At 24.1% G+C, this 20,818-nt stretch overlaps 1 protein-coding gene across 2 annotated transcripts; it reads right to left on the bottom strand.

Annotated features, from left to right (window-relative positions):
* Window positions 1–45: 45 nt before the first annotated feature.
* LOC122858060 (probable chitinase 10) lies at window positions 46–20,357 on the bottom strand. Of its 2 annotated transcripts, none has more exons than XM_044160731.1 (16): window positions 19,832–20,357; window positions 9,737–9,827; window positions 7,555–7,727; window positions 6,737–6,974; window positions 6,487–6,666; window positions 6,288–6,411; window positions 5,706–6,015; window positions 4,864–5,296; window positions 3,727–3,944; window positions 2,925–3,079; window positions 2,639–2,779; window positions 2,264–2,411; window positions 1,666–1,851; window positions 1,316–1,438; window positions 703–904; window positions 46–280 (listed from the first exon to the last, which is right to left on the bottom strand). In XM_044160731.1, the coding sequence occupies exons 1-16, from the start codon at window positions 19,832–19,834 to the stop codon at window positions 69–71; spliced, it is 2,937 nt and encodes a 978-aa protein (XP_044016666.1). In that variant the 5' UTR covers window positions 19,835–20,357; the 3' UTR covers window positions 46–68. The 2 variants fall into 2 exon arrangements, with proteins under 2 accessions (XP_044016666.1, XP_044016665.1); XM_044160730.1 differs by lacking the exon at window positions 19,832–20,357 and adding an exon at window positions 16,591–16,611.
* Window positions 20,358–20,818: the final 461 nt, after the last annotated feature.

The following is a 20,818-nucleotide window of genomic DNA, read 5'->3' as shown; positions in this document are numbered from 1 at the left end:
ATTATTTATTCTTTTTTTTTTTTTCACTACTTTTTATTCTTTCAGTTTTTTTTTTTACTATTTTCTATTTATTTAACTGGGGGTGCCTGAGTATGTTGAAGACAGCCCTCAACATTTTCTGGCCAATCGCAGACATTTTGATTTGGATTGAAAACGAGATTAACTGGGCAGGGCATATGATGTTTACGTTCACCCTCACACATGTAATACATTGTACAGTCATTTTTATCTGGATGATAAGATATTTGATTGTCATCCTCATCACAAGTAACTTCATTTGCTGTAAATATTTAAAAAATTTATTTACTCATTATTATATTTATTTTTTTGTGATATTAATTATAAATAAATTACGAATGATACTTTATCATGATGCATAAATTATGTAACACATATGAAAGCTCAGACAGAGTGTTTATTAGCACTTGATCATTTTGACATTTGAACAACTGGTACTTGATAAATCTCTCAAGATAAAAAATAAAAAAAAATAAAATGACTATGTCAACAATTCCAGACAGATATAAAATGATAAATTTATTATATATCACAAAATCTATATATGATAATAAAAGTAAAATAAAAAAAACTTGTCTGAGCTTTCTGTAAAAGTCGATCAACCATATGGCTCAAGATGATGGGGGATATATATAAAATAAAAAATAAATATATAAATAAAATCAAATAAAATGTAAAACTAACGATCTTTTGTTGTGTATTTTCCACTTCGTGTATTTGTTTCATACGGGCCATCGTACTCAAGTTTAACTGAGTAATCAAGTAATTCATTTTTAATGGCCTTGATGAGAGGATACTTTCCTGCACCACAAGAACCCTTGAAATCATCCATGTCAACAGACCAGATCATAACACCTCCAAAACCTTCCTCTTTCAACCAATTCATCTATTGACAAAACAAAAAAAAGCAAATAAATATATTTAAAAAAACAAATTATTGAATTAAAGCAATATTTATCGATCGCTCAATAATTAACATATCATTTGGATATAATTATCATGTCCAAGCCTATAATTCTTACAGGAAAAATGTGTTTTGAATGTTTTTTTTTTTGTTTTTTTTGTGATTGAAAATTTGTGTAATTATTATTATTTTTAAATTGTAATAGTGATAATTAATAATAGCTAAAAATGTGTGAATGATGTTACATTTGTTAATTTATCAATTGTCAATTGAAGAAAATTTTTAGTCAATGAAAAATCATTAATAAATATGTGCGAGTTTGCCAAAAAAATAAAAAAATAAATTGACTTTGTTTTAATTTAAATATTTAATTATACATTTTATTAATATTACCTTATTAATGAGACTTCTTTCATCGTCAAAACCAACCCATTGATCATCTCTATATGCAAATGGAACCTGCTGTTCACTGTCCCAAACAAGAGTCGTATTATCTTCATTGAGAAAACTGCAAACCTTATTGTACAAAAAAAAAAATAATAATATTAATTAAAAAAAAAATAAAGGAAAAACAATAAAAGTTTATGACTTTTGTAATAGTAATGAATTTAAATTATGAAAAAAAATAAAAAATATATAAAAAAATATGGCTTCATTTTGAAAGTTTTGAGCTTTGTCAAGTGTGCAACGAGCTATTGTTAATTTTATAATTATTTAAAGTTGGACGTTGGAAGGTAAAATACCTCGTAGTATGAGAGAAAACCGGATTCATTGGTGAAGTTGCCGGGTGTACCACCTCCGGATGCTGGTGCGCCAATGTCAAATTTGTCTTTGTCAACTAGTGTGAATGACCTACCGTATGTTGGCATTCCTATCATAAGTTTTTCTTTTGGTGCACCTTGTTTAACCCATTCTCTTGCACTGTAATCCTATTTAAGATACAACAAAAAAATTATACATATATTTAATTATAAAATTTTAAAAAAGCCAACGGTATCTGATGTACAGTATAAAAATAATATGCAATGCAAAAAAATGTACTATGCAAAAATAAAAAAAAATAAATAACGGAGCTCATTTTTAGTTATAGGTTTCAGTAAAAAAAAGTTAATGAAAAAGATGAGAAAAAAAAGGAAAAAAATTATAGGAGAAGAAGAAGAAGAATAAGGGCTCAACAGGAAATGAGAACATTAAGAAAAGAAGCATCAAATATAAAATGAATCTGGAATGAAGATGCTTTAGTAAAAATAAAAAATAAATAGCATACACAAGTTGGTTTTTTTTTAATTATCATTATTTCTATTAGTATAAAAATTATTATTTTTATTTTAATAAACTTACGACAGTGAGTTTTTTCTGGTAACTTGTGGCACTTTCTAAAGGATAAAGTGGACTATTGTGGCCAACTTGTCTTTCCCATTGTCCATGAACATCATAAGTTTTAATACTAATAAAGTCCAAGTATTTTGATATTTCAGGTACATCATAGCTGTTAAAAAAAAGGGATAAAATAAATTGAACAATTTTTTTTTTTTTTCAAGTAATAAAAAGATCATACAAATAAAAAATAATTTCACATGAGTATATGGCTGTTTAATAATAAAATAAAAATAAAAAAATTTATGTGTATTTAAAAAAAAATACTCAAGAATCTTGTAATGTAATTTAAAAGTTAAATTTTATATAAATTGGTGGACAAAAAGTAAATTAATTTACCCTGCAGCAATAGCTTCAAAACTAGCTGGTACAGCAGCTGAAAGTATTAACTTTGGTTGTCCTGAATCTTTTGCTTCTCCTTCAACAGCCAATCTCAATTCTTTCAAAAGATTCACATAAGCAGCTCTATCATCAGCTCCACTAAAAATAAAAAAAAAATTATATTACCGGTGAAATTAATATAATTTACATTTAGTTTTATTTTTTTTTTTTCTTTATGATATTATAATAATTTTATTATATATATTTATTTGATTGAATATATTTTTTATGCAATTTATAATACCGTGGATATTCCCAGTCAACATCTAGACCATTGAATTTATACTCTCTGAGAAATTCAATTGCTTCGTAAATAAATTGATTCATGCGGAAAGTATTACTCGTAAGTTCTTTAAATGGCGTTGAACCGAATGCCCATCCACCAATCGCCAAAAGAATCTGTAAATATTAAAAATCTATATTATTTAAATAACTTTAAATTATTATTAAGTTAAAAAAAAAAACATCAATGTCGAATATATTTTATTTTTATACTTGTTTAACATTTTAAAAAAATTTAAAATACTTTTTTTCTTTACTCAATTTAAAAAAGTGATTTTAAAGAATATATATAAGTTTAAATTATGGTTTTTTTACTTTTTTTAATTTGTTAAATAAAAAAAGAAAAAAAAGAAAATTTAGATTAGTTATATATGCATATATTTATTAACTCATAAATTTTTCATTTTTCTTAAACTCTTAACAATTACTTGAGTTTCCTTGTTTAAAATTCAAGTTGAAGTTAATGTAATCACAAACTTAAATATATATATAGATAAAATTCAAGTCTATTTAATGAGAGTGTACATTATTATAACAATTTAATACTTTTAAAGTACGTTTACGATATTTAAAATTATTATTATTGGTAAGTTTAAATAACTACCAATTAAAAATAAATTTTGTAGAGTTTTTTAAAAAATGTAAATAAATATAAAATTGATTTTTTTTATTGAATATGCGAATTTATTTGTGTAAAAATTTAAAGAGATATTGATATTTTTAAGCTTTATTTAAATAAATGGTATATGGTAATAGTGGCTTACCTTAATATCTGGATTTTTTTCTCTCAAAGTAATCAAACGCTCATACATCTCAGCATCTTTTTCGTTGCTTTCAGTCAGCAAGTGATCCTTCAACGTTGCAAACGCGTATACAACGTGACTGCAGAGACTTGGATCAATGTCCTCGGGCATAAATTTACCAGCACCAGGACGTTTGTGCGACCAGTTTGTCAAGTAACAAATCGTCAAGGGTCCCCTTTCTGTTTAAATCCATATAATATATGTATCTTAGTATTATCCATTGTCTCAAGTACTTGCTATTGTGTACAACACATATTCACACATATCATCAAGAAAAATTCAAAACAAAAATAAATGATAAATTTATACTATTTATTATTTATTTTAAATAAATTTATCAAGTATTTTCTACTATTAAAAATAATGACAAATTATTTTTTTAATTTTATCATTAATTTTTAATCATTATATTATTAACTAAAAAATTATGGAAATAATTGTTTCTTGTGTGAATTAGAGCAACGCTAATTTCCAAGATCAAATTTCATTTTTTTTAAATATTTTTTTTTCTCACAAAAACAGTTAATAAAAAAAAAATTAAAATAAATAATTTACTGTGAATTTATATTAATTTTTTATTCAGTTTTAATTTTTATTAATAATTATATTTATTTTATTATTTTTTTTATTTTTAAATTTTAACTATTTGCTTTTTTTTTTTTGTTTTATTTTTCATTTCTCATTCAACGCGTTTTCCCTGTACGTAAAAAAAAAATAAAAAAAAAAATTACTTTTCAGTCGCTGGCCATGCATGCTATTGTTCTGAATAATTTATCGCCATGTATTTATTAATTATAAGTGCAAATTAATTACGAAAAATAATTAAATAAATTTTATAGTGAGAAATACATTGATGTTGTTAAAATTGATTATTAAATTAAATTTTAATATTTATTTAAAAAATTTGTATGAAATTCTTTAACTTTTGAGTAAATAAAAAAAAAAAAAATTATCAATAATAATTATTATTTATTTATTTTAATGTTGTGGTTAAATAATTTTCATAAATTTTCAAACAACGTGATTGAAATTCAACATTTATAATTTGCATAAAATTTTATTGTCATTTTAATTTAAAATAAATAATTAATAAATTACCTCGTGATGGTGTATTAATAACCAATTGTGTTGATGTTGGTTTAAATGCTTTTTTAACTTTATTAAGTATTTCACTTGGTGATATTTTTTCAGGTTGTGGTTTTTCAATAACAATTTCACTGACTGTTGCAGCAATTTTACTCCAGTCAACATCTTTTTCACCACTTGTACGTGGTATACCTCTAAGTTCTTCTCTCATTGCAGTTATAAGTGGATACTTAATATTACCAGGACATGATGTACCATTAAAATCATCCATATCAACAGTCCATACCATTGCACCACCGTAACCTCTGTCTTTAAGCCAAATCATTTTATTTCTTACTGCTCGTTCATCATCAAAACCAACCCACTGATCACCTTGAACTAAATATGGTACTTTCATCTCATCATCCCATACATAAGCTGCTCCATTTTGTAACATTTCACAAATCTTTTCAACAAAAAAAAAAAAAAAAACAATTAATGTATATCGTTTTTTATTTTAATTTTTTCTTTTTAAATAAATATACTTTTTTATTATCATGCTATTTTTCATGTTTTAAAATTTATTTATGTATATATATTTATGCAGATGATAATGGTACATTAGTGTTGGTCTGTTAAGTCAATAAATTTAGTTCAAGTAACTGTCCATAGCTAGTATTTGTACAAAATTTACATGACAGACGCATCATAAAATCTCGGTAAACTGATGATTAAATTATCTACGTGAGTTACATGAAATATATTTTCTTCAGTTGAATAATATTCATTTAAAATTCATTGAATTAAAAAAAAATAAATAATTGTTTATTTTAAATTAAAATAAAGAAATTTATTAATAATATAAAATATATTACCTCATAATAAGCTAAAAAACCAGATTCTTTTGTGTATTCACCAGCTTTACCACCACCACTTGCTGGTGCATGAACACGAAAATTATCTGGATTTGATAAAGTAAATGATCTTCCATAAGTTGGCATTCCAATAATCATTTTTTCTTTAGGTGCACCAAGTCTAACCCACATTGCTGCAGCATTATCAACACTAAGTTGTTTTTGCCATTCAGAATCAAGTGATGAAGAATACAATAGAGCATTGTGTCCAGTTTCACGTTCCCATTTACCATGAGCATCATATGCCATCAAGTTAATAAAATCCAAGTAACTGTTAAGTAAATAATTATTAAAATATTAATTAAAAATAAAATTATAATTTAACTGTTGTTGTTGTTTGGCAATGTGGTAAATTAATGACTGATAAATTTACGATACAACAAACATAAACTCAATCAATTTACAAATATATTCAATATATTGCTTAATCGGTGTGTGTATCATATATCATTTATTGTCTGTATATATAGACTTGATTTATTATAAAGCTGGTAACAAGCGGTATGAAATTAATTAGTATTGGTGATTGGTTATTCTGATTACCTTGCAACTGCCGGTACATCGTATCCACTCTTAACATTGTCTGGACCAATTGGTACTGCTGCAGTCAGCAATAAACGTGGTTTTTTTCGTTCTTGAGCTTCAGCTTCAAATGCCTCTCGAAGTTCTATTTTTAAAAATTTTTTTTGTATTAACACAATTTTTTTATTTCTTTTGATAATTTATTTTAATTTATATTTACCTTTTAAAAGTAGAACATAATTTTTTTTATCATCACCACCTTTTGGATATTCCCAATCAATATCAAGACCATCAAAATCTCGATCACGAAGATATGGTATTGAGCTGTAAATAAATGTTTGTCTTGCATATCTTGTTGATGTCATGTCTTTGAATTTTTGAGTTCCAAATGACCAACCACCTGTTTATTAAAATTAATATATATAATTAATAATTATTATGGTTTTATTTTAATGATAATAATAACTTACCAATTGCAAGAAGAATTTTAAGTGAAGGATTTGCTTTTTTAAGACTTGCAATTCTTTCATAAAGACCAATTTTTCCATCTTTAGTCTCGTCATTTGATTCAAAACTAGTTAGTTTATTTTTTTTTAACCATCCAAATGCAAATATAATATGAGTACATAAATGAGGTTGAATATCCTCAGGCATGAATTTACCAATTTTCGTACGATACTGAGACCAATTTGTATAGTAACAAACGATCTGGAAATAGGCACGTTATTATTATCTGTTATCATGGAGGCTTTATCTCTTAAACTGATAAGCATTTCAAATAAGACATTTTTTTATTTTTTTTTTTTTTTCGTAGATTTTTTAAAAGATTTAAAATCAAATTACTACAGACTAATACATTTATAATACATATATTCTAATCAGATTTAAATATTTTCATTTATATTATTTTTAAAACAAAAAAATCACAAATTTTTAAAAAAATTTATAAAGAAGAAAAAATAAATTTTATTATTACATCTATATTATTTTTTTTTCACCTTTTTATGTTATATATAAAATTAGTATTTAAGAGTATAATTAACATCATAATTTTATATGATATGAGACAGGTTAATTGAGTTACAAAAAATCATGTTAAATTGCATTTTGAGTCATTAAAAAAATATCACGTAAATTGGTGATTATTTTAGTTGAACTACGTGTATTATTAACACTAACATTTGAAAGTAAATATATAATATTTTATATAAATATAATTATATTTATGAATACTTGATAATTTAAATTTATTATTATTATTATTAAGTATAATGAATGGCTGTTGTACCTTGTAATCACTTGTCTTGGTGCCAAGACCAGTTTGTAGTTCATTGTTTGTCAGCTTTGAACCAAGTCGATTTCTCGTCACTTTGAATCTATTAACACTTGCTGAAACCTCTTGATCATTGTTTGACAAACCTGGTGCTGATGTTGTTGGACGTCGAAAACGTTTTCTTGCACCTTTAATTGAAAAAAATATATAAAACATAAATTTAATTAAAAAAAAAAAAACATACATATATTATTTTATATTTTTTCTTGAATTTATTATTATTTTTTTACAACATGAAAAAATTATTTTCACAGTTAATGGCTTAATCATAAAGTATAATATATAAAAATAACATTTATTTATTTTTTTTTTCAAAGCCCTAAACATGTCTCAACATCCGAGCTAAAAATTAAGAGAAATAAAAAATATTATTAGGTTAATTTTATCTGTGTTTTATGAATATATATGTATATTTCAAAATAATTATGAAATTTGTAATCCATTGAATAAATAAATAATTATATATTGAATAATTATAAGTCATTGATCAAGCAGAGATGTTGAGTCAAGTGAAACAACCCTATATTACGTCAGCCATCTAAAAGAATTTTTTATACGTCTGTTCAATTGTCGCGCATAGTTATCATCTATCATTTAGCAATATTTAAAAAATATTATTACCGTCTTTTGCAGATATAAAACAAATTAACAATTGATTTATTCATTTTAAATTACCAAAAAATCATAGTACTCCATTTGTCCAGGAAAAAATAATAAAATGAATATTCCGTTTGGTTATTAAATTGGTCATTTTGTTATTCGCGAGACAAAAAATGATAAAAAAAAAAAAAAAACTAATAATAATAAAAAAAATAATGTATATTATTATATATAGGGCCGTAAATTGTGAATATAACTCTGAAAAGATGGCGTTTTATGGTCTGCCTTGGATGCGCTATTATTATTTTTTTTTCACGGGTTAAAAAAAAATATTTATACCTATTATTCTTATTTGGGTTTTTTTTATATGAAAGTGTATCGAGCAGAAAATATATTGATAATAATGGAGGTAAACCTACTCTGTATGTACTCATGAAAAATTGCATCACAATGTTCATATATAATATTATACGAGGTTATTGGTTATTATTCATTTTTATAAAGCTATAGTTTAATAAATAAATATACAATATTGTTTTTTATAGATAATTTTTTTTAAATATGAGTAATAGATATGGTAATAATTAATCTAATCAATTTTAATATTAAAAAAAAAATTATCAAGATATATTTTTAAAAATAAACACGAAATACATATTTATCAAATAAGGTCATTTATTTTTTTTTTCGTTATAAATTTTAATAAACTTACAAGATTTTATATACATGAACCGAGAGAAATATAATATATTTTTTTTTTGTTCGGTTCAGTAAATTTGTTCGGTCAAATATAAAATTGATTTTGATAAAATTTTATTTGCTTTAAAAAAAAATTTTATTTAAATATATAAATATAAAAAATTACTTTTTATTAAATGCTAAAATTTATTTTTTTTTCAATTCAATTTTTTTTATTGTCCTATTATTTTTTATAACTTACAACATCTTCTTTGACTATTAAATTATATAATTTGAATTTTATTTGTATGTAAAAACAAAGAAATAAATTTTACACTTTGAATTTTTATTATAATAAAAAATATTTATTGATTTTTTACTTTTAAATTTCTTTAAATAAATTTTTTTATTAATCAAATTATTTTTTAATTATATCGAACAATTTACCAGAGGTTATCAAATTATTCCTGCCATTATTTATTAAAGATTTTTGGAAAAATTGGAGCATTCCGAAAATAATCAGCTCATTATATTGAATTGTATATTTTAAATCGATTAAATGATTTCAATTTGATGAAATTACACCTAATAAGAACATTAACAATTTAACAATTAATATTGGCTAATAAATTATTATTATTATTATTATGAAAAAATATAAAAAATAAATAACATTTGAAATTATATTATCTCGAAAATATTAAAAACTTTTATACCATGATTAATAATAATAAAATCATAACAAAAAAAAAAAAGAAAATATTTGATAAATCGTTGTTGTTATGAACAGCAAGTTTTGACTATACAATATGGATCCTCGATTAAATATACTATGACATAATGAGTGAATATAAATTACCTTCTGCATCATTTACAACAGCAAGAATAATAAAAGTCATGCATATTATGACGATGGGCCTTGCAACAGCAAGTAATCCACAACTTGTAACCTGTTAACATAAAGAAAGTAAAACATGTGTAAACAAAAATGTCATTTTATCTAGTGTCATATAATGTAACATACATACACAACTGTATATATATATAAAAGCATAAAAAATTCATATACACATATAAAATGTTATCTAAAAAATAAAATATTAAAAAATAAAAAGAATGAAAGGAGGAAAATAAAAATAAAAAAAAAAAAAAAAACAACTGCAAAGTTGAGAGGAGGAGAAACAGCAAGTTTTCTACTTCACTGAGTATCCAGCATAAAAACTATATAGTCGTAGATATATATATCTAAAAATGGGGAAAGTCTTGATCGGTTGTGGTTTCTTTCCGCCAACGCAGTGAATTTCTTCTTTATAATACCACGACAGAATTTGTGCGGTAGCGTGTTACGACTTCTATAATCGAATTGTCATTGATAGAAAAAAAAAAAATGAAATGAAATGAAAAAAACGATTGACAATTTCCTACTTCAATTATCACTGTAATCATAAACAGCGAAATTGAAATAATTCTTTTTTATATAATCAAAATATCTACAATATAATTTTCTATTATTTTTACAATATAAATATTTTTATAATGCTTTTCTTTTTTACAATTATATTTAAATTACAATGTCGCAAATATAAATATTGGAATTTTAATAATTATATATTTAAAAAGAATCAATTTAAAAATATTTTTATTGTTTTATAAAAAAAGCATAATGATTGTATAATCATTCGAGAATTTTTAGCGAATGTTGAATTGACACAGTTGTTGATAAATTGCAGTTATAAATATGTATATCTATGAGTTTGATCAAGTGGCGATTATTCGAGAATCTACATATTTTCTATAATAGCAACATTGAAACATTGGAATTGTCTGTTTGATACATCAACTGCAGTCTGCACACCACTGGGTTACTTGAAAATAATTATTAAAAAATCAATTTCAACAGATAATGGAAATAAAAAAGAAAACTATACAAACACAAAAGACTAACCACTGAATACAAATAGAAAAAAAATAATAATAATCCATTTTTCAACAATGAAAAAGAATGAATCAAAATCAAAAATAGTTGAAAAAAAAACCTCAATTAATAATTTGACTCACGTTGGAATATATTTCCAATTATTAAATCATCTCATTAAATCAAGAGGATCGACATATCAAAAAGATAATTAAAAAGTATTCAATTCTATTTTTAAAACGACTTTTTCAACATATATTTTTTTATCATAAAAAAAATAATATTGTAATTAAGAAATAAAAAAATAAAAAAAAAAGGGTAGAATATAATTAATTTTAAAAACTTGGTGTGTACAATGTAGGTAATGAATGAGTATATAAAAAAAAAAATAAACAAAAATTATTATTACACAAAAAGACACAACAAAAAAATAAATAAAATGAAAAAATAATTTTTGAAATTGAAAAAGTTCATTTGTATACAAAAAGCTCCCATGAAAGCACAACGTTTATTGTATTTTTATATATTTATTTTTTGATATCTCAAGTTGCAGCTGAGGGAATTTAATGTATATGCGAAAATGTTGATATGGACAAGATGACGACAGAAGTGGATATATAAAGTTGGACAGATGTAAACTGATGTTGGTGATTACATCGCCGTCACTTTGATATTTATATATATGTATGTAGTAGCAATATAATGTCTTCTACTTTGAATTGTTATTGTGTCATGCCACAATATGTGATATCCAACTGTGTTGACTATTTGTGTATATGCAATTCAACCAAGTAATTACAGACATATATCTATTATTCTACTTGCGTGAAGACCACAAACTGAGCTCTACAGCCAATATTATGTATTTCGACCATTTCTCTCTTCTTCTTTGGTAAATAATCATAAACCCAAATGAACCTATAAATTTATATTCTTTTGTGATAAATTAAAACCATCATACTAAAAATTATTATTATAAATACAACTTGAAAATTCATAGACAATTTATTAATTTATTTTTTTTCTTTTTTTTTCTTATACAAAAATTTTTTTAATAGATTTATAAATTTTCTTGATAAATAAATCAATTGATTTTTTAATATCTCTTGAAAATGATTAACCTTATTCTTGCTTTAACAAATTAACATGTTAATCTGTGTCAGTTTTTTTTAAATTTATTTATTTATACAAGACGCTTCGCATATTATGCAGTATATGCAAAGATTGCGTGAGAATATAAAGACTTTTTTGAATTTTTTATATGACATTTATTTCTCAATATGACAATTTTAATATAAAAACCACAACAACTGAGGTGAAAAATAGTACATTTAAATGAGTAGAATGCATCCAACCTTGGATAATATATTAATATTGCATTAAATATATTATATAAAAATTTGAAAGTCTTTATCTACAACAATTGTTTTAGATAATATGAAAAAAAATGCATTTTGATAAAAAATGAAAGTTAAAAAAGTAACAATTAATTCCTTCATCATAAATAAAAAATATAATGATCAGCACTTTCTTATAATAATTCATTATAATTTGTTTTAAAGTTGTTGTTGCTTGCTGTCCCAAGTGATTAGTCTCACTTAAATTAAATGGAAACAATCATAAATAAACAATGAAAATAATAATAATAATAATTTAAAGAATAAAATATATATATAAAATGAAAGAGAAAAAAAAAAATAATAATAATTTAATGGTAGAATGAGGAAAAGTGCCTGTGACAAATTGTACAAATAAAAATAAAGTCGGAAATTCTTTCCCGTAAAACTTTATCAAGTGAGTGTCAGAGAAAACCCGTTACTTTATTTTTTTCATATACACATATATTTTTTTTTAACGTTTCTCTGGCACTTTTGCTGGTACATAGTATACAAGAGAAAAGAATCTGCGTGTCTCTGGTATATAGCTGATGACTAAAGCGACAGTGGTGTCGATCGTGACTCGTCTACGCTTATATTTTTCGATGGAGAAAAAAATTTGCATGCAATGCAAGCATTGAGGTAGAGCCCATAAAGAAGAAAAAAAAAAAATCAAGACATGAAAATGAAAAAGAAATATAGGAAAAAAAAAAAAAATGATAAAAGTGGTAAAGAAAAATGCTTGAAGGAAGGTGAGACAAGTCTCATCTTTGCTGATATGTATAGCAAGGTAAAAAAAAAAAAAAAGGGCATATTGCCAGTCGTGTGTAACTATATATATATAATACAATATCAAATGCATATGTGTATAAAGTGCATCCGTGTGATCCCGCGAGATTTAAATCCATCTCTCTCTAATGGCAAACACACAAGACATGAACAGTTAAGTGTGACAGGGAGGTTAAAAAATAAATATATATATATGCAAAAAACCATGAGGAAAATATATATAAAAAAGAACATACAAAAACATGACCAAATAAAAAAAAAAATATATATAATATATAAAATGAAAAACAAAACGAAAAAAAAAAAAAGCATTACCTTGGAGAAAAATTTTGTGAAAAAGAATACGTGAGTAAAAACAGAAGGAAATTAATATTTTCTTTTTTAAAAAAAAATAAATAAAAAAGATTCATGCATGAAAAGAAATGAATAAAAATTGAAGTATAAAAATGAAGGAAAATATGTAATGGGTGAACTGGTACTTGGTGCATAATGGTGTATAGACGAAGCGAAACATTTTGAATCTTTATTGCCAAAATTTAGTTGAAAACTTGAAATATAATTTAATTTTTATTATTTTTATTGTATATATACTTCTCCAGGCTGTTGACTCAGTGACTTTTTAGTTTTTATATTTCCCTTGTGTCATAAGCACATTGAATATATAGAAACAACGAACAAGAACAACTCAACTGTTGAAACCACAATATAAAAACAACAATAGACATCATCAGAAAATGGCAAATATACATTTGGGAAAAATATAAAAATATTATTATGATTTTTAAAAAAATATTCTTCAAGTCTTTATGTGTGTACCAAATTTTCTACCACAAATTTCTGCAGACAGCTGGATTTCTAAATAGAGTCTGGTATCTTAGATAAATTACACACTACATATCATTTACCAAATGCATTGTGCACAAGCTTAAAAACATATTTGTATGTAATTATACAGAATGATGAGAACAATACACGTATACAAATACATATGGTTATTATTTTAAATAGTCAAAATAACAAGTGTTTTAAATATATATGAAGAAAATATGCAAATAGTAATACATGCATTTTCACGGATTGTGAACAGTTGTGCATGGGTCTCAAGTGTGAATAATTGTGTCCTATTTTTCAGGCACTTTCAAAATAAAAAATAAATAAATAATAATACAAAAAAATAATAATAATAAAAAAAATGTCTTGAGTACAAGCGAGTAGAGCGAACTCAGAGTTGCAAGAGGTTTCACTGAATCCGGTTGTTCTAGTTGCAATGGAGCTTTTTTCATTTACTCATTTTTTTTTTTTTTTTTTTTTTTTCTCACCTTTTTGTCTTTGTTTTTTTTTTTGTTTTTATACTATTTTTTTTTTTTTCGTTTTTTGCGGAAGATCGCGCACAAGTACCTTTTCACGATGTCTCCATTTTACTCCTCTTGAAATTAAAGCCTAGTAATACTGAAAATGTGTGCAGCACAACTGTATATTTATCTATACATATAGACAAAAGTCTTTTACATTTAAAGCCGAACTAGTAAAGGGTGTGTATTTTAAAATATACGCTTTGAAAATTTATGACTATATAGACTGTAAAATGTTAACAAAAAGAATATAAAATTTTGTTTTTTTTTTTTTTTTATTTTTCTCGTATGTTTTATCGGTTCTTATACAATATATACATCAGCAATTGTTTTAAGTTACGTATGTATATATGTATATGGCTAGTTTACCTCAACATTTCACCTTGAAACTTTTACTTTAACACTTGTGTGTTCTAAAAAAAAATAATTAAAAAAAATATAACGTACTTGTGTGTAATAACAAGCCACAAAATGTAATTCACGAATAAAAAAAAAAAATAAATAATATTATAATCAAGTGAAATTACAGGATGGAACAAAAGAAAATAAAAAAAAAAAAAATTATAATTAAATAGAAATATAAAAGGTGGCAAAAATTTTGTGGCTCGGACTATGAGGAAAATTTTTGCCAATATACTTAACACGCCATCGGGGTTTAAGTTCAGAAAGCCAGGCAAGACGAAAATTTATGGAGCGTGTCGGCCTCGCTAGAAGAAGGAAGTCAGATGGATATTTTTTTTTTATAGTCAAAAAAAAAATATAATAAACCATCGAAATCTGCACGTGATTTTTTTTTTTTTTTACTTTCAATATTTTTTGTGAATTCTCGTTTTAGACGTTCTTTCCTCTTTTACTCTTGGTGAATTTTCCATCTAAAAATCGTCTACGTGCAAGACGACGAAAACGATGGAAAAATGAAAAAAAAATATTACAATAAATGTATCGTAGTATAGTGTCGAGGTTTCTGGTATAAAAATGTGTTGCCAGGACCACGCCTAAAGCAAGAAAGGCAGGCTTCATGCCACGTTCGAAAGTACCGTTGGTACGGCTGGTTTCATTCCCACACCTATATATATTGTCGTGTGCTATTGCCTTAGTTTTTCCATTTGATAATACTGGTATTTATTTGCCTGGCCGCTTGACTTACTTTTATAGATTTGTTGGACTACTGGACAAAATATTTACTCTCTTATCTTATGCATGCGTACATTGGAATTTTTTAAAATATTTATTCTCTGCATATACCATCAAATTATATTTATTATTCATCATTTTTAAAGGCCAAATAAAGTGGGTTTTTATTTTTTATTCATTCTATCATGCTTTGATTATTATTTTTATTTTTTTTTATTATTATATGCAGTAGGTCGGGGAATGGTCAGGGACAAAGTCCCGGAACTCCCAACCAATTAGATCACTTTTAGTTAAATATTTTACAAACTATTTTGGGTATTAAAATTTTATGATATTTTGTAATAAATGTTAATATATATTAATCTCTTGTGTGTGGCCTCGAATACAATGACCTCGTTTATAATCAAAATATTTTTGTATATACACATTAAATCTTATTTATTTTTTTTTTTTATTTTTCTTTCTTCATTATTTTTTATATCTTTTAATTATTAATTTTTTTTTTTTTACTTTTTAAACTATTCAATTGAAAGTTTTCCAGTCAACTTTAACGATTATTTCAAATGGTATTATTTAGAGAAGTCGTTAAATATATATATGGATATAAAATATATCATACACAAAATAACCAAGACTTTTTTTTTTTTCTATGCAATATTTAAAAATATTTTTCTACACCCTATATTGCTCCACATCTTCAAGAGTGAACCTTTAAAAAGTTTTTAATTAAAATTACAATTTTTTAGTTATTTTTTAATTATAATAATTTTAAATCAAAGTTGTATGTTTAAAATTCAAATTGAAAGAACGAAAAATTAAAAAAATAACGTAATAATAAATAGCTTAATATTATTTAAACATTAAATAAAAAATATATTGGAAAATTTTATTAAAATTTTGCACAATAAATTTTAATTACCAAATAATTTGACCTTTTTTTTATAGCCATAAAAATTTATAAATTCTGGATCTCAAATCGACTCAAAAAAAATAAATAAATAAAAATATAAATAAATAAAAATATTATAAATAAAAATTGATCAAGCGATAAAATTTACGAAGGCCGAGTCCTTTCTCGAATTCTAAATTTACCTATACACATGCATTTCTGATGTATGAATATTGTATAATAAAAACATATATATACCAACATAGATTTGTACAAGTCACACGTATTGCCAACTTGTGTGCTGTTCACCTCAGCCACAGAAAGTACCTACTCTCGCATGTCTCGTTCTCGACCCGGGGCCTTCTGTAGCCAGCACCACCACCACACAAACCCATATAAATATTATAAATAAATATATATGTATATACATATATATTTATATCAACCAGGTGCCTCGTTTTCACGTCGCGATCATGCCAGCATGCACATGCTTATAGCAAAAAGGAAGCAGTGGAAGTTGATGCAGAGCATGTTACTACTAGATGTTGTTTTACTTTGTCTAAAACTATGTTGTATATTATTATTATTATTATTATTAGTATTATTATATATCTATATAAACATGTATGGCGAAAGCGCAGCTTTCTATATGATATATAATATATCAACGATTTCATCGTGATCATAATATTATTGACATTGAACGTGGATTTTATATATCAGTATATCGATCCTGACTTTTTGCAACAATGTATTTTTAATATTTTTTTTATCCTTGTAATCTTTAATATTTATATATAAATTAATTTGTATTCAATAGACAAACTGTATATGGAAATTTCGAAAATGCACTCAGTAAGGATATTGATTATATCACTGACAAAAATAAATTAATTTCTTTTGTATATTTTTTTTTTTTATTTATTTTAAAATTGATTAGACAATATTCATTACGTGATTTGTTGTGTAAGATTTAGATGATCGATAATATAATTTAAAGACAAATTGGTATATAGAAATAATTACTTTCGAGTTTCGCATTTATATATAGCAATCAAATGAATTTGTAAATCTCTTTCAATATCGTTTTAGTTAATTTTTTTTTTCATTTCATTTTATATTTAATTATCAATTTATTATTTATTTATTTTTTTTTCCATCAACAGCATGAATTTTCATATTTTATTTTTTAAAAAAAATCATACTTTCTTTTTCTATAATAATAATAATAAATTATTATTTAAAAAAAAAAAAAATTTATTCATATATATTGATAAATTTTATACACGCATGTATATTTTTTTTATATTTAATATTTAATTTGAAATGCTAATTATGTTTAAATATGTGTATTTAAATAAATAGTTTATTAAATTTAAATTAAAAAAATATCAGGAAAACCGGTGTATTTGTCTTGAGAGACTAAGTATCGTGCCAAAATCAATTACTGCTTTAATCAATTTATCGTTGTTTGTTGGTTGCAAGATAAAACAATCATTTGTCAAGAAGATGTGTGTATTTTATTGGATATATATGTCTTGTTGTATATTTCGGCTTTAAGACAAAAATAAAAATAAAAATAACAATGACATATTTTATCACAATGACAACATGAAAATAAATACTTATTCGAGTCACGTTACTATCGTTTTCACCACTTCCGGCGACATGTTATATTTGCAACGATATTTAGAAACATACAGAAAGAGAGAAAGAGAGTATACATGTTGTATTTATTTTTTTTTTCATATAAAAAGATCAAGTTTTATATATAAAATAAGCAATAAAATAACATAAATAATATTTTTCTTTTTAAAAAACTGTAATCCCACTTTCTTTATAATTTTTTGATTAAAAAACAGCTAGACCAAAATACCAGTTTTATAAATGCGTATATAAATATAAAAGTGTTGCATGAAAGACACTGTAAAACTCTCATCTGTCTGCGAGTTGTCAATGACAGTTAAACGACACAGTTGATCTCATCGCCGAGGGAAATAGGTCAGCACTAAATTTCAAAAATAAAAATAATAAATAAATTTATCTACAATATATAATTAAAATAAAATATATTCACAATAATGAAAAATGAATAAAATAAATTCAAAAAAAAATAATGATATATACAAGCAGTATACAAATTAAAAAAATACATATGAAAAAAAAATATTTGTATTAACATGAAAATGGAAAACACTGAAAGACTTGTTGGTGAAAAAATAATAATAATAATAATAAAATATTATTAAAAAAAAAGATAGACATTTTGTTTTATTTAGTAAAACATATGTAGAGTCGAGAGATACACTCGTGATGTGCTTTCACCAAACACCCAGTGCTCCATTTTTTTTTTCTCTGTCATACCGCAAATAACGTCAACACTTTTTTAAAAACGATATATAACTTTAGAAAAGAAATATTACAACTATGATGATAAAAAATATCCATAAAGCAAAAAAATATTTAATAATAAAATTGAACTTGATAATTAATACTTGATATTTAATGTTTATTTCTTTTCGCAATATTTTTATAAAAACATTTTTTAACTTGCTTCTTATTGCACAATTTTTCATTACGCAATTATGCCAATTAGGTAATTAAGTGAGTTCAACGACGCTAACAAATATTCATAACAATGAGGAAAAAAAAAAATATAAATAACGTGAAACTATTTTACTATTTTTTTTATATAAAATTAATAGTAATTGCAGTTAAATTAAAATAAGAAAAAACTTGAAATTTAAATTAGAGCAGTTAGCTTTTTAATATTAATTTATATAAAAATGGGTAGATGAATTTTTTGTGTTTATGAAAATATTAACATGGTATTTATTTATTATTCTCTTTTATCATTTAAAATGTTGTTAATCATTTTGAATTTTAAGCCTTCAAGAAAACATGTATTTTCATCATTTATGATATTTCTTGGTGTTAAATATATTACAACATCGTATGAAGGATGAAAGCAAGCGCCAAATGTGTTTTTTTTTTTTAATCATATCACAAAGTTATCGCACAATGAAAGTGAGAGGACAAGTGGCCAAATTGCTTGAACCAGACAACACACGTAACCGAAAGGATCATGGACCAGTTTGTCAACTGGCTTTTTATATATTATTTTTTAAACATATATTTAAATGGTATTTTTTTTTCCTTTTTAATCTCTTTCGTTCGGTGCGATTGACATCAGTCCAAACGCATATTTATTTCGAAAGTAAAGCAATTTACAAAAAAAAAAAAGAAGTAATTATTTATGTATAAAAATTTTTAAATGAAACTTTTTAATTTTTATAATATGTATTTTATTATTTGTTCATGACAAACTTCAATTATCCTGAAAATAGTTTATTCAAACTCATTGATTAAAACCTCACAAGTTTATTATTTTTAGCTAGTATAATTTTAAAAGATAGCATCAATGAATTTGCCGCACAAAATAACTTATTCTCACCTAAAAAAATCACGTAATCCAGTAGAATAACACAAATTTACTTACCATTTTATATCAGTGTTGTTATATATATATTTTAAACTTTTTTATTTTTATCTTCACGAGAAATAAAAAAAAAAAAAATTGTAATATAAAATTGTTTTTTCAAGCTTCACCACTCGACAGTAATTCCTTTTAATATAAAAAATAAATATCCAAAAAAAAAAATAAAAAAAAAAAAAGTAATTAAAAACTAAAACTAAAAAAAAAAATAAAAACTATCTAATGAATCACCGCATGTTTTGTAAATTCATTTTTAGTCACTTTTTGATTGAAAAAAAAAAACCAATATATTTTTTTTTTTTTCTTTTAATTATTAATGAAAAAGAAAAAATAATTTTCCAAAAAAAAAAAAACAATATTAATGTTATGTGTCAGGTGTGTTTGGCACGTTGTCTAGCACTGACAAAAGTTCAGGAAATACTGAAACTATCATTCTTAAATTTAGTATACATACCGGGGGAAAAGAAAAAATAAAAAAATAAATATTATAGACAACAATTAAAGCACCTTTCATTTTAACTATAGTGACGAACACCGTTAACGTTTCTCTGTTGCGAGTATATTCTCCCACTATGTATATATTTTTTAAAAACTCATGGTTTCCAATGTCTTTAAACCAATACACATTTAAAATATTATTATGTTTGTATTGTAAATATGTATTACATGTATATATCCAATCCCGATTGAGGTAAATGGGAACGCAAGAGAGTGAAACGCCAATCCAATGGCGAATGTGTGTTGTATCAGGCTGAATGAGTTGAACACGACTAGAATTTACTGATGTTAAAAAAATAAAAAAAATAAAAAAGTGCCAGACAGTATACCAACTTATTTATATATATAAAAATAATATTAAAAAATGAAAAAATATATACCTCAAGGTACTTTTTTACCAATACATCAACAATACTGGATATGAAAAAATTTTATTTTATGCAGCTATATTAAATCTGATGGTATCAACATGCTACAAGTCCATTGATCCCA

The sequence above is a fragment of the Aphidius gifuensis genome, linkage group LG5 (genome assembly GCF_014905175.1).
Source record: "Aphidius gifuensis isolate YNYX2018 linkage group LG5, ASM1490517v1, whole genome shotgun sequence".
In the NCBI taxonomy this organism is placed as follows: Eukaryota; Metazoa; Arthropoda; class Insecta; order Hymenoptera; family Braconidae; genus Aphidius; species Aphidius gifuensis.
Note: the sequence above shows the minus strand (reverse complement) of the source record. Positions and strands in the feature narration are given on the sequence as shown.